Raw genomic sequence first — 14,617 nt, forward strand, 5'->3', positions numbered from 1 at the left:
ATAGTTAACATTTTCAAAAATGTCAGATGTGAATATTCAGTGGGATAATTACCCACTAATTCAATAGAGAGACATCTTTCATTTAAAAATTATGACCACATCCCCCAAAGTGGTATGCACATGGTTACCCTGTGCTGGTCAGTCCTCTCAAGAGAGCCCTTCACATTCAAATACACTTAAAAAAAAATAGACGTACTGTGCTATCACTTCACTTGTGTGTACTCAGATTTGATTTCAGTGGGCTTAGATTAGGCTCTTCAAGTTTACTGCCCAATCCTAGAACCCCAAGGATTTCAGTGGACTCCTCAAGTGAGTAAGAGCTGTAGAACTGGGCCCTCACAGTTTATAGTTCCTCCTTCTACTTAATCCAGCAGAGGAGTCCTAGGGCCACATCCTCAGTTGATATAAATAGATGTAGCTCCCTGACTTTAATAGAGCTATGTCCATTTACACCTGCTGAGGATCTGGGCCATAATTTTTTGTTTGCCCATGAAAATGAATTTGTCATGAACTGTATTACTTGTTCCCATGTAAATGAATGTGATGTCACAAACCTATTACAGTATCAAGAAAGAAGAAAAATAGGCTAGGAAGATGCAGAATATAGAAATTTAGGAACTGCACTACTTGGACCAGACCACTGGTCCATCTAGAGCAGTATTCTGTCTCTGACAGCGGCCAATATCTTCAGAGGAAGGTGTTAAAGTCACGAGTATGCAATAGCATTACTATGATGGAAGTACTTCAATAATTAGCAAAAGTGACAGTGTAGAGCAGTGGTGGGCAACCTGTGGCCCGTGGAGTATGGAAAAGCACATGGACTGAGTGAGACCTATACTTTAAATTTCAGATGGTTCAAAGTTTCTGTCAGTAAGAAAGTTTTTAATTGTGGCTTAACAGCTGACTAACTTGTTTTAGAGATTTGAAACCACCTTCCACAAAGCACAACAGAACAGCATGGATTGGAGACACATGCATCAGAGAATTCAGTTTTTGTCTTGATTTTAAAACTAACAGTTATAAACCTAAAAAGAAAAGGAGTACTTGTGGCACCTTAGAGACTAACCAATTTATTTGAACATGAGCTTTCGTGAGCTACAGCTCACACTCTGAAACCAGTTATAAACCTAAGTATATCGTGACACCTCTTGTATAGTTGTGTATACCGCTTTACTGAAGGTAAACTTTAATGCATATTGTTGCAACATTTTTACCTTAAAAGCACTGAGATAATAAATTCTTTCAGATCCTCAGATGACAAACACAGCTCTTTTTCTTCATCTGAGAACTCTCTAGGAAAATACTGTGTGGCTGCATTTCTTGGATAGGTCCTAAGCAATTTGGAACAAATTTTAACACAGGTAAGTTTGAAAGAATTTTTTTTTAAAGAAGCCTTATGATATATTAAAAAATGGAAAGCTAACTATGTTAATTTTTTGCTAATGTTGTTAAGGTGATTTGGGTTGATACGACTTTGGAAGTGGGGGAGACTTAGATGCACAGTATTTGAAAAGGTGCTCTCAGAGGACCTGACTCTGCTCTCACACGGGATTTACAACTGTGTAACTCCATTGACTCCAATGAGTTATTCCTGGTTTACCTTACTGTTAGTGAGCTCAGAATCGGGACATAAATTAATAAATAATAATGAAGGGATTGTTTCCCTTTATAATTACTAAAAACTGTTAAATCAATTTCAAACTTACCACTTTGTTTGAGTACTCATTTCCCTTACTTTTGGAACGACTTGTGTACCAACATCTTTTTCAAGTTTCTTAATGATGAAATTTTTATCCTGATAGGATGTACATTCAATGTAGCCATCTTTTACACTTGAAGCATTTCTATCAGTAAATTTGACCTTTGAACCAAACTCTCTGCGCACTCGAGAAATCATATATTTAATCTGCAATACACCCAAAAGAAGAGATTTTCTGAAGTAACCACAGGAAAAATATTCTTGAAAGGCAAGTCCTTTAAAACAGCGAGATTCAGAGATCTGCAAGGTCACTTCTGGTGGTCACTTGTAAACAGAGTTCACAAACATTTATAGATTTTGAAATTCTGTACCTCTCTCATGAGCCCAAATTACCAATAAGTGTGTGTCATCATATATTTTTATCTTTCTAAATTGTACAGGACTTCTGAATATTTTTAAAATTATTCCTAACACTGAAAGGGATAATCCTGTTACTCTGAGATATCAAAATTGTCCATTTGCCCAAGTAACTACTTCACTTCTCTCTGGGTGAAATTTACTCTGCTCTGACAGCCACCACAAGGACTATATGCCACGTAAGCCAAATGCTATGTCAGACAGCAGATTTCAGAACAAACGGAAGAGAATACTGCATCCCATTTAAACTACATGGAGAATTTGGATTTCCCAGAGGTTAATGGGAGTTTTTCCATTGACTTGTTTGGAGCAGGATTGGGACCTTAAGTCAGTAGAAAATAATTACAATTATCTAAATTGTAATTATTTGGCAAAGATATCAAAACTACCACCCCAAACCTTACGAATGGTGATGGGGATACTTAATGGCCAAAAGTGGCCATGACTTCTGTTTTACATCTCCAGCAGCAGAGTGCCTTCATTACAGTCTAGGGCACTGGATCATGTATGGACTTAAATGGAAAAGGAAAACATCAGAATCAGAAACATCAGAACATCAGAAGTTCCTACAGAACTTTCAGTTTTTCTTAGAGGTCTAGTTAGTTCCAACTCTCCTTTGCTGTGATGTCTGACAAGATCGCAATCAAAATTGGGATGACCACAAGAATTTCAGGCATAACTCTAAATTTTCTGCCTTCTGTTCATTTAAGGAACTTCTTTAATTTTATTTTAACAGAGAATTTGTGAGATTATGATTTTGATTGAATTATATCTATAATTTCTGACCTTTCTAAGAGATTCATTAACCGATTCTTCTTCAATTTCCTTTTCACTGCCAAGGGAGACCCAAGGTTTGCGGACAGGAGGCTTATAAACGTATTCCTCTGTTGTTCCTTCTTTAGTCTCTCCTTCTTCTTCCACTGGCTCTGGAGGCTGTAAGACAAAGTAATTGCAAAGAAGATATTTATAGTTTTTCACATATAAACATAAATATATTATTTAAATGTAGATACCAAATTCAGTGTTGCCAATTCTTATTCACACAAATAGTCTCAATGTAGTCAATCCGGCTACTCACAGGAGTAAGGGTTTGGAGGATTAGGCCCTGTCCTTTTAGCAATGAATTTTCCAATTTTCCATAAAGGGACACTGTCAATCTGAAAGCAAGTCAGTTTTTTAAAAACAAGTTTAAAGTAGTTTCATGTACTCCACCTGCTCCCGAGTCCACTGTAACTAGCTAACAGAATGTTGGAAATCGTTAGGAAAGGGATAGATAATAAGACAGAAAATATCACATTGCCTCTATATAAATCCATGGTACACCCACATCTTGAATACTGCATGCAGATGTGGTTACCCATCTCAAAAAAGATATATTGGAACTGGAAAAGGTACAGCAAAATGATTAGGAGTATGGAACAGCTTCCATATGAGAAGAGGTTAATAAGACTTGGACTTTTCAGCTTGGAAAAGAGGAGACTAAGGGGGGATATGATAGAGGTATATAAAATCATGAGTGGTGTGGAGAAAGTGAATAAGGAAAAGTTTATTTACTTGTTCCCATAATATAAGAACTAAGGGCCACCAAATGAAATTAATGGGCAGCAGGTTTAAAACAAACAAAAGGAAGTATTTCTTCACACAACACGGTCAACATGTAGAACTCTTAGCCAGAGGATGTTGTGAAGGCCCAGACTATAACAGGGTTCAAAACAGAACTAGATAAATTCATGGCGGATAGGTCCATCAATGGCTATTAGCCAGGATGGCAGGGCTGGTGTCCCTAGCCTCTGTTTGCCAGAAGCTGGGAATGGGAAACAGGGGATGGATCACTTGATGATACCTGTTCTGTTCATTCCCTCTGAAGCACCTGGCACTGGTCACTTTTGGAAGACACGATACTGTGGTAGGTGGACCTTTGGTTTGACTCAGTATGGCCATTCTTATGTACAATCACTATTTTATTTTCTATTAAAATGCTTCCCCCCCCCCCGCCTGCTGGTGTGTGACAGATGCACCCGAACAAAAGGAGAAGATGACTAAGGCCCTCACTCTGCAGCTTGCTGCACTTGGAAGGTCACAGGGGTCCACACAGTGGTGCTCCAGTGCACGGTGCATTGCAGAAGTGAGACCTAACTGATTAAGGTTCCAGTCCTGCAAACACTTAAGCATGTCAGTAATCTCAGGAAAATAAATAGGCCTACTGAAATCACATGTACAAATATTTGCAAAACAGGGTCTCAATGACTATATAAAAAATGTTTGCAAATGTACAAAATGAAAATAAGAAGCACATTTTTCTCTAATTTTTCAACTATAGTAATTTTGTGTGCTCCTTGTAACAACAGTAGAAAAAAAATCAAAACCAAATGTGACTTTCAGTTACAAGGTTAATGTTTTCCTCTAATGTTTACAAATATATAAATCTGGAGTTATTTTTGCAAGTACAGTTTGTTGAATAGAGTGTCTTCCTTTGAAGAGCCTATTAATCTCTTACTGAAATGTGTCTAATCTGGAAAACTAGAGATTTTGCACATGTGATTAGCAGTTTTATGAGAAATGGTAATCGTGACACCAATCAAGTCAGTGGCAAAAATCCCATTGACAATGGAGTTGGGATTTCACCCAAACACTTTTTCAGTATAAATTATAGGTATATTTTGCATGTTCAGACTAACTTCAAGGGTAAAATTCTTGGAATTCGAGTGCTTTATTTATAAGTGTGTTCAATACAGATCTTCTTTTCATGTCATTGAAGAAGATCTGTGTCAATGACATAAAAAGAAGAATCAGACTAGCCACTAATGCATTCCTAAAACTCTGTAATATCTGGAAGGCTGAAGACATTTCAATAAAAATTAAAATCAGTGTATACTAGACAAGTGTGTTGATATTGCAGTATGGGTTGGAATGTTGGAGCATGAGGAAAGCTGATGAACATGAGATATTGACTGTAGAAATGAACTAGCAGAGAGGAATACTGAGATAGTCAAGACTGCAGAAAATAAAAAATTATGTGATAAAAACATGGCAAGAAATAATGCTGTTACAGAAGAGTCAAGAAAGACAACTGTAATGGTTTGAACATGTGTCAAAAATGAACCCAGAAAGGATACAAATATGTTGATATGTACCAGAGTGCAAGCAACTAGAAAGGGAGGAAAACCGAGGACGTATTAGATAAACACAGAACAAAAATATTTAAAGATGAATGAGGCTGTGAAGCTGATACAAAGTGATGGAAAAACTTCATTCGGCCCCATTGTCGCTGCTGAGCTGATGGATGAGAATTAAAGAGAAAGAGAAGAAGAGACAATACACATCTCAAAGTGTGCGTGTGTGTGTGTCTAGCACTGTGAGTTATTTTAAGTATGTGAAATAATGTGAAGGTGTGTTTGAATTTTCTTACATTTAAAAAGCTTTCCTTGGCCTCTTCAGTTGCAACAAGATAAAAGTTCTGTCCATATTTGAACTCTGTATCTAAAACTACCAGAAGTTCTTCCCCTGGATATTCCTGCATGAATAAGAACAGAAAGGTTTCATATATTCCACTTCCAATTACAACTAATATATTAATCTAAGATCTGTAAAATTGTGAATTAGACATTTAAGTCGTCAATACCAGAAAACACAATCCTGAAGAAAAAACAATTCTTAAATGCAAAGAACTGTGACTATTTACTGGAAAGCGGAAAGCAAGTAATGTGCAAAAAAAAGCTTGATCCTATGCACATTGAAGTCAATGGCAAAGTTATCAATAACTTTAGTGGTGGATGATCAGGGTCAGAATTTGCAAAAATTTACAAGTACAGAGGGCTATTTTGCCCTCACGTGTGTGTGTACAGATCTCATGGACTTCAGTGAAAATTTCAAAGCCATATCCAAAGGCATACATAGATTTATTTCTATTTTGTAATATACTAATATTTATTCCCTTTTAAATTTCTTTTTAAGGATTACATATTAATATGAAAAATAGAAATGAAAATACATTTTCCTAGAGTAGTCACAGATGGACAGATGAGGATGGGCCTTACCACTGAAAGTACATGGTATGAGGGTTTTAAGTTTTAAAGTGAAAATGAAAGGAGTTACGTACTAGGACTATTTTTTTGACTGGGTGGAAATCGGAGACTGCAGCTCTTGTCTTCATGTCCTGAATTATGTCCTCTTTTTTCAGAAGTTTGTAAGGTTTTTCTTCTGTGACATCTTCATTAATTCGACAATTTAAAATTTCTTGTGTCTTTTGAGTGAAAACTAATGGAAAGATCTCTGGGTGGCCTAGAAAAGGTAAGGCAAAGTTGGAGGGTGAACAAAAATAGTGTTTTCCTTGAAAGGTTGACAGTGTAAGAGATATGTCCTTAACAGTTCTAGATCTTTCTTACGGCTAGCAACATGAAACCTTTGAATCTCTGTACTTAAAGTTTTTGGTACATTTGGTGGCATAGACTGTAAATTCAATATGAAAAGATAACATTGTCTTCATGTTGTAAAAGCCTGCGCCTAACACATTTTGCATAATCAATATATGTTATTTAAAATAAAATATTTCAAGAAAACAGAAGAATAAATTCACAGTCATCCTATGCTATACTAAGGCAGAAGTTTTGTGCTAGGAGTTGGCTGTGTGGATGGCAAAGAAACATTTACTTGCTGCTAATCTAGCATTCACAAAATAATGATCAGCTGATTTCTTTAACGTGGTGGATAGCCTGGAAAATCTAAGTTATGTCTATTCTTTGGCTGAAGAGAATCCTTCCTGGAGTGTGGAAATCTTGTATCACTGTGGATAAAATTTACAGTATTCAGACCAAAACATCTGCATCTATAAAACTACAGGAATATATGGAGGGGACAAGTGCTCAGTATTTTCTGCTTGAGTTTTGTTCAATGGTGCTCAGTAATATGTTGGGGAAACTTCATTCCACAACCTGCACTTTGGTCTTATTTCTAGCTAGTGATGGCCAGTAGGGAAATACTGGTCCTTTGCTACAGGAGATGGCCAATCTACCTTGAAAGAGAACAGAGGACCAAGTGCTCTTAAGGAAGCATGCATATGTCCTCTGATCAAAACCCAGCTCTAGATGCTGATAATGTGCGTAATTAGTGACTGTATCTAATTGTTAATGTTTGTTTGAGATTATTGAAAAGGTTGCAGCAAGACAACTCATAGTATCTTGATGCCTCTGACTTCCTAAACCCTTGTCATTCAGGGCTTTGACTATTATATTTGCATTGGTCAATGGCCTTCAGGAAGTGGATAAAGACAGGGTGTCCATACTGATATTGTCAGATTTGCCAGCAGTCTTTGCTACAGTTAATTATGAGGTTTTGTTAACTCATGTGAAGACCAAACTGGGTTTAGACAGAGCTGCTATGTGCTAGCTTCATGCACCCAGTGTTAGGCAATTGCTTTTCTGTCTCATGGGTTCTCACATGGGGTGCTGCAGACTTCCTCTCTGTCACCTCATACATCTTGTTCAGTGTGCATGAGGCCATTAGGAGGGTTACTGAAGAGGCATGGATTGAAATGCTTTTGATATACTTAATGATTGCCAGCTCTATGGCCCTGACTGAGGAAAGTCCATGAGTCCATCCCTATTCAGGACAGCAATTAAGCCCATGCTTAACTTTAAGCACAGGTTTATGTACTGTCCTGAACAGGGATGCTTTTCTAAATCAGGACCCTCATCTCCATTTCATCCTGTCTAGTGTGCAGTTGAGTCTATTTCTCAGTTACTGGGTGAGATTGAAGCATGATAGCTCAGTGGTTTGAGCATTGGCCTGCTAAACCCAGGGTTATGAGTTCAATCCTTGAGGGGGCCATTTGGGATCTGGGGCAAAAATTGGGGATTGGTCCTGCTTTGAGCAGGGGGTTGGACTAGATGACCTCCTGAGGTCCCTTCCAACCCTGATATTCTATGATTCTATGAATAAGAGCAAACTGATTGAGACTCAAACCAGGTAAAACTGAGGTGGCAATGACTGGCCAAGGGAGACAACCAGAGCATATGACAAAGATTATATCTGCCCCTTTGATTGAGAGTATGTAGCCATCATTTGTTACTAAAGTGTGAATCTTGTTAGGTTCCTATCTGCTTTTAGATAATCAAAGAACATTGACTAGAACTCTGACTGTATCTTCAAAGCCAACCTTGACACTACAATCTATGCCTTTGTTATTTCTAGATAGGATGACTGTAGTAAGTTCTACATGGGATGGGGCTACACCTTACATCCATTCAAAAGCTGAAGCTAATGTAGAATATGGTGGACCCACTTGTTAGGTGATGTAGCTCACCATGAGTATGAGACACCAGGAGTGCCTCCAGAAATTGACATGGTACGCACTGGTAATCCCTGTGGAGCCATCCCCACTGCTGCCACTGGCCCCAGCATCTAGCCCACCAAGTGTGCACCATGCTCAGCCCCTACCTTCCAGCCCAGGTGTAGTGTCATTCCCCGTCCTTGAGAGGGAGGGGACACAAGCTTCTGGAAGTGGGACAAAGCCAGACAAGCCCCTGCGGGGAGCCCTGGTATAGGAGCCAGCCGCATGGAAGCAGCAAGAAGGAGCAGCACTGGCTGGTCCACTGCCCAGTGTGCTCACTCAGGTTTGGCCCCCTGACCCCGTGCACCAGGTTGCAGTGCCAGTCACTCAGTTTTGGCCTCATCACTCTACGTGTCAGAATGGAGGGCCAGAGGGGCCAAATCTGCTGCTTCTTGCTGCTGCCAATCGAATGCAAGGGCACTGTTGTGCGACACCGGTGCTTCCTGAATCGCATTGTCTGCTTGTTGGCTTTGGATGGAATGTAAATAGTTGGTTATAACCTATAAAGGCCTAATTGGTTTGAGCCTTGCCTATTTGAGAGACCTCCTTTTTCGCCATGCAATACTGCCATAGTTGCAGACTACAAAGGCATTCAAGCTGGATCTCTCCTAACTTATTAGAATGGGAGCTGTTGAGAGGACATTCTTCGTAGAGAACCGTAAGCTTTGATCTGAAATAGTTCACATCTGCTGACCTTAAGGGCAAGCTGCAAAATGCTTCTTTTCAACTACTCTGAAACCTGCTTAGAGAATGGAGGTTTCTGGGGACCTGAAGGGCCTGGTGGGTTTTGTTATGTTCTTGGTGGCTGGGTGGAGTTTTTTTGAGATTTGCTGGTGTTTCAGAGTTTTTTTATTTCCTGTTATATGGTATATTTTGTCAGGATAATCTAGACCTGGAGCAGGCATCTTTTTGTCTATTTTAAGATGAAGTAGGTAAATCTAAAATAGGGATCTTGATCAGCTTGGTAAACATGCTTTGAGAAGTCAACTCAAACCTAATCCTTTTAGAACTGACAAAACAATAAATCCTTTTTAATCTCTATCATCCAGGAAGCTAAATTTCCCAATAGGCCTATAATTTAATATGTAATATTTGATAAATCCCACATTTATCCTTTAAACCCTTTCACTGCAGGTCCTCCACTGCATCTGCTCTGCTGCAGTCATCCACTGAAATCAGTGGAATACTAAGCCATTCCTACCTATACTCTGCAATATGAAAGATGTGTTCTACCTGGACTTCCTGGCTATTACACAACATTGTGCAGTATGCATACAACACACACACACACACACACACACACACACAATTCCTGTGTCTATTTGCTTCACAAGTGCTAATTAACATTTCACTGCTTTCCTTTTCAATATCGCTTATATTTTAAGGACTTATGTTTGTGTGAGTTTCCAAGAGTATCTGTGTTCTCCCTGTCAGGCACCTTATTCCAGTGACAACCCCAACCCACCTTCAGGATGAGGAGGCCAGGACATGAATCCTTCTTTGGCCTAGCATTTTGGCTATAGGAGCCAACTACGAAGAAGCAACTTGAGAAGTTTACTCCTCCTAAAGAACTGAGCATGTTGTTCTGTAGCACTCTCAGCCCCTGCTGCCCCAGGGAGTGAAGGATGTGGTCAGGACACAGACCCACTCAACCCTAGTACACAGCTGCAATGCTACAAATACAGCCAAGATTTTGATATGTCATGGTTGACAGGCCCAGGAAATTACATTTCCTCTTGCAAAGCATCTCTCTGAGAAGAAAATTACCACCCGTTCAGCATGAGGACTGCAACAGTGCTAAAATCCCCAGTTGCTCTACTGAGGAACTTTCCATCTAACAACATCATGGACAGGCACATGCATGTCATGCCTTCCCTGCACTCCCTTTGCCAGCTCTGTTCCTGTGAGCCACCAGGACAAAAATCCACATCTCTATTGTGCACTGATAACAGGATTTTCATCCATTTTAATTGCCAGTTGGCTCACAAGAATGGAATGGACAGGGGGAGCAGAGGGACAGCACAACATGCATGTGTATCAGTCCTCACAATTTGTTGCTTGGGGTGTCCAGGACTGATGCCCAGGGTGCAACTAACCGGATTGGTACCCAGAGGAAAATCTATATAACTTTCCTATCCCTACCCATAATATTTTTGGAATCCCCTTATTGTGGAAATTATCAGAAAGGAGGCGAAGATTCCCCCCATCTGATAGAAAAGTGAAAGGAAACCCAAGCAATTAGTCAGGGAATTCTCTCTATGTATCAAAAGGTCCTAACTGAGAATAATGGTGATTTTTCAGATAGCTCATCTAATAAAACAGCTGTACTGCACTCAAATGGTAACAGATGATTTAAAAAACAAAAAGCTTGAACCAGCTGCAAAATATCTTTTCCTTCAGTGTTAACAGAAAAACATTTTCTTAACCTGATGCAGTTTCAGTGTCACATGGAACATAATGAATGTCCATTTAAAATTTATGAAAACTACTCTAGACAGAACACTAGGGAATATACTGTGACAACTGTCCTGCATCAGCAGAGCAGGCTGGATGACTTAAAATGTCTTTTCCACCGCTTATGTCTATGAGACTAAATTAAAAATTAAAAGCAATGACCAGAATAATAGGTTATATCATAACATCTCTTTGCCTGAAGGATTCCAGTCCAAATCATAATACAAAACTAAGAGCTGATCCTGAAATTCTTCCTCATATCAGTAATTTTGCCAGCTGATGCTTTCCTGAGTAAAAGTTTTTAGCATCAAGGCAAAATTTTTCGATTGTTAACTCTTCTGACTAATGTCTTCCTATATGACTATACCGTGCCTCACACATTTTGGATGCTACTGAAATATAAAAAAATATAAATAATGTATCAAAGACCTATAAAATGGGTCATGGCGGTAAACAGGTACTATCAGCATGACTTTGGAATGGTGAAATTATTCATGAGTAGTAAAGGTACAAATAAATTATGCAGCTCAACCTCAGTGAGTGCCAATGAAACCCTTCTATTACCGCACACCACAAATGTTGTACCATTTGTTTGGAAGAGCCTTGTATTGTAGTGGTGGACTTTTAGAAGAGTCTTAGTTTTGGGGACATTGGTTCCTGTTTGTTTATTGTACTATTATAATGTCCGTGCCCACAGTTCACACTTTAACCTGATACTACTATCCTGAGGGGCCAAACAAACCCTAAAGAGCAAAGGGAATTTTGCTAGTTTTATGCTAAGGAGTTAAGAACCAGGAATGAGACTCCTGCACAGATAGTATGTTTAGACAATACGATCTTTTGCATTTCCAACTACTATAATTCTGTATAAACTGAGTCATAAGGATATCAATTTTTTTCTTCTATTGTTCGCCACTAGGTGGAGCTACAATTCTTATTTGTTTCTCTTGACGACTTTCCAGGAACATCATAAACATAACATTGATATCATCTGAAAGACGAGACATATTCTGTCTTTATTAAAAGCAGAGATAATTTACCCAAGTTTAGGTGAAACTTCTAAGACTGTGTAATTTTACCTCCATCCATCAGCACACAGTACAGAATAATATCATGCTATTCGGGGGAAAGGAGTGATTTATGTCTTTTTTTATAAAATCCTCTGATGAGTATATTCTGATTTGCCTCAGATGTCTCAGGTGTGCAACTGCTTTTAGCCATGAAAGCCGCACCAATAAATGCCAATATATCCAACTGAGAATGTAACCTATTGAGCCTGACGGGGTAGTCTTTTCTCAGGCAAATTTTCAATTGAGGTCAAGAACTGCAAAATCTGTCCAAAAGAATGCATAACAAGAGGGTTCTAGAAAGGCGTGAAAAATCCTACAATATTTAAGACAAGTGAATATATCTAGACTTAACTTATTAAAAACAAAAATTGCACTCCTCTTACTCAATATCCAAGGGTAAAAATATCCACTAGGGAAGAAGTGGTTGACATCATGTGAATTCTTTTAGAAGTTTTTAAATGGCAATTGGAATTTCTGTGCCTAATTCTGCAAGCCACTCCCTTGCTGAAACAGTCTCCTACTTGTGGTGCTGGTAATGGTAGACCCCAATGAAATGGACTGTAAATCAGTTTCCAACCAGATTTAAGAATGGTTTAACAATGATTGAAGGAAATCTAAATATTTGGTTTAAATATTGAAGTTTTTCTTTTGACTGCAGGTAATTTACAATAATATCATCCTGTAAATACACTTCACCTCCCCTTCAGTACACAGCTCTCTTCAGCACAAGCTGCCGGCCTCCTCTTTTCAACTCCCGATAACACAGGCTTCTAGGTTGGGAAAGCTATTCCTATCCGACAGTCCACACCAAGCTGCCTGCTAATCAGACAGTTGTACTTTACTAGTTAGTTCAGGCAGATGTACTCTTTCATAATTCTTTCTCATCCACAGCAAACTTTTCTTCATCTTTCCTTATTCTTCTACATTATTAACCTCAGTGATTATGGATGCTGTAAAATATTCTAAAATTGGTACTGTAAATCCCGATCAATAATGGAACTTACCTATGCTAGCCATAGATATGTCAACTTCCTCATCTTTTTTACCTGAAATACAATAACATGATGTTAAGTTGGCATTTAAAAAATTCTAATACATTAGTTATCCTTGTACAATCTTTAATTTGATAGGGTAACATACACAAGTGGCAACACATTCTTTATAATGCATAAAATCTAACCTGTGATGAGGCAGCACAATACACTTTCTATTCAACTTAGATTTTATGAAAGAAACTACCGAATCCTATTAGAATGAGTGTCTGAATGTGTTTTAAGGAGGCATTGATATTTCTTTGAATTTTGAGAGAAATGTAAAATTCATGTTTATTGTGAACAGGTGCTCAAGACACCAAAGAGGAAATCTCCCACCTTGTGGCACAAATGCAGTCACTACACTCTACCTGATAGCATCCCCTGGGCAACTTGCCACCCAGAAATGGTCCTGACTGAATGGAATGGTAAATGGTCAGGTCCCCCTAAACGCTTTGATCAGTAGAGCTAGCTGGTATTCAGAGGAGCAGATGTTGCATCTTTCTAAAGAGTGGTGGAGTGGGTACGGAGCTCCAGGGGTCATTGGGTATCCCTGAGCTTATGTGATGGTGTACAAACCCTACAATGAGTCAGGACAGGAAGGGATTAATGGTCTGGCATTCAGTCTGCTCTGCTGCGCAGCACTCACTAGACAGTGATTGGGAGGTGTGACAGGGTTTGCATACCCTGCACTAGGCAAGAAAGAGTTAACCCCACATGATGGGCATGCTCCAACTGCTGCCTGAGTATAAAAGGGAGCAGCCCAGCTCATTCTAGGCTGACCACCGAGGAGAGAGGATACTTGGTGGAGGCTCCTGCCCAAGAGCCACTTCAGCACTTGACTGAAGAAGCCAGAGATCCCAAGGACCAGACCAGAGACATGTAGACACAGCTATGTTGACAGAAGAGTGCTTCTGCCAGCATAGCTAATGCTGTTTGGGGAGTGGTGTTCCTACTCCAGTTGGAAAACCCCTTCTGTTGGTGTGTGCTGTGTCTACATTGGAGAGTAGGTCAGCATATGCTGATGTAGCTGTGCTGGCATAGGCTCTGAGGTGTAGACATAGCCCCAGGCAGATGGCCAGAAGGAGGACTGGGGAATAGCTTTGTTCAGTGTTACTTTGTGAGTTCTGTGTCTGAATAACAAGTGAAGCCCTGAAAAAAAGGCCCTGATCTAGACTCTGGCTGTGGTTTCAGTCCTTCCTGGGCTGGGGACATAGGCCTCCAGTCTACACTCGTGAACTGACCCTGGTCCATACCTAGCCTGGGGTGCTGACCTGTTGTTGATAATATTGATAATTGTTTTAACTGAAGAGGTTTTTATTGATACCATTCACTGAGGTGTGTTTCCTTTCTGGTTTCTGCTGTGATCAGTTGGCCCTCTCCAGACATGATTCCAGCCCAGCTCCCCTTAGAGCAGAGCAGCAGCGCACGGAGTCCAATTTCGACGTCACCTTGATAGCACATTGTGACCTCTTGGGTGAATTTGCCTAAACCACTGAAGAAACTCATTCCTTACAATACACAGGAGAGCCTCACTAACCTGCACTTTGCTAACTCTCTCTCCCCACTTCTCAGCTGAGTTATAATACCAGAGCACTACAGTAAAGTTACATGTTAT

General features: G+C 39.5%; 1 protein-coding gene across 9 annotated transcripts in view; it reads right to left on the reverse strand.

Annotated features, from left to right (window-relative positions):
- DNAI3 (dynein axonemal intermediate chain 3) overlaps nucleotides 1–14,617 on the reverse strand; it is a 67,984-nt gene that overhangs the window by 42,053 nt on the left and 11,314 nt on the right. For all 9 annotated transcript variants that reach the window (XR_007357915.2, XR_012669705.1, XR_007357914.2 and 6 more), the window contains 6 exons: nucleotides 12,973–13,014; nucleotides 6,216–6,397; nucleotides 5,526–5,630; nucleotides 2,903–3,049; nucleotides 1,707–1,906; nucleotides 1,215–1,331 (listed from right to left, as the gene is read on the reverse strand). Coding sequence is in view for 4 of the 9 variants with exons in the window: in XM_048859778.2 (XP_048715735.1) it covers nucleotides 1,215–1,331; nucleotides 1,707–1,906; nucleotides 2,903–3,049; nucleotides 5,526–5,630; nucleotides 6,216–6,397; nucleotides 12,973–13,014 (793 nt within the window). In the remaining 5 variants the exon portion in view is untranslated. The remainder of the gene's footprint in view (nucleotides 1–1,214; nucleotides 1,332–1,706; nucleotides 1,907–2,902; nucleotides 3,050–5,525; nucleotides 5,631–6,215; nucleotides 6,398–12,972; nucleotides 13,015–14,617) is intronic.

The sequence above is a fragment of the Caretta caretta genome, chromosome 8 (genome assembly GCF_965140235.1).
Source record: "Caretta caretta isolate rCarCar2 chromosome 8, rCarCar1.hap1, whole genome shotgun sequence".
NCBI lineage: Eukaryota > Metazoa > Chordata > Testudines > Cheloniidae > Caretta > Caretta caretta.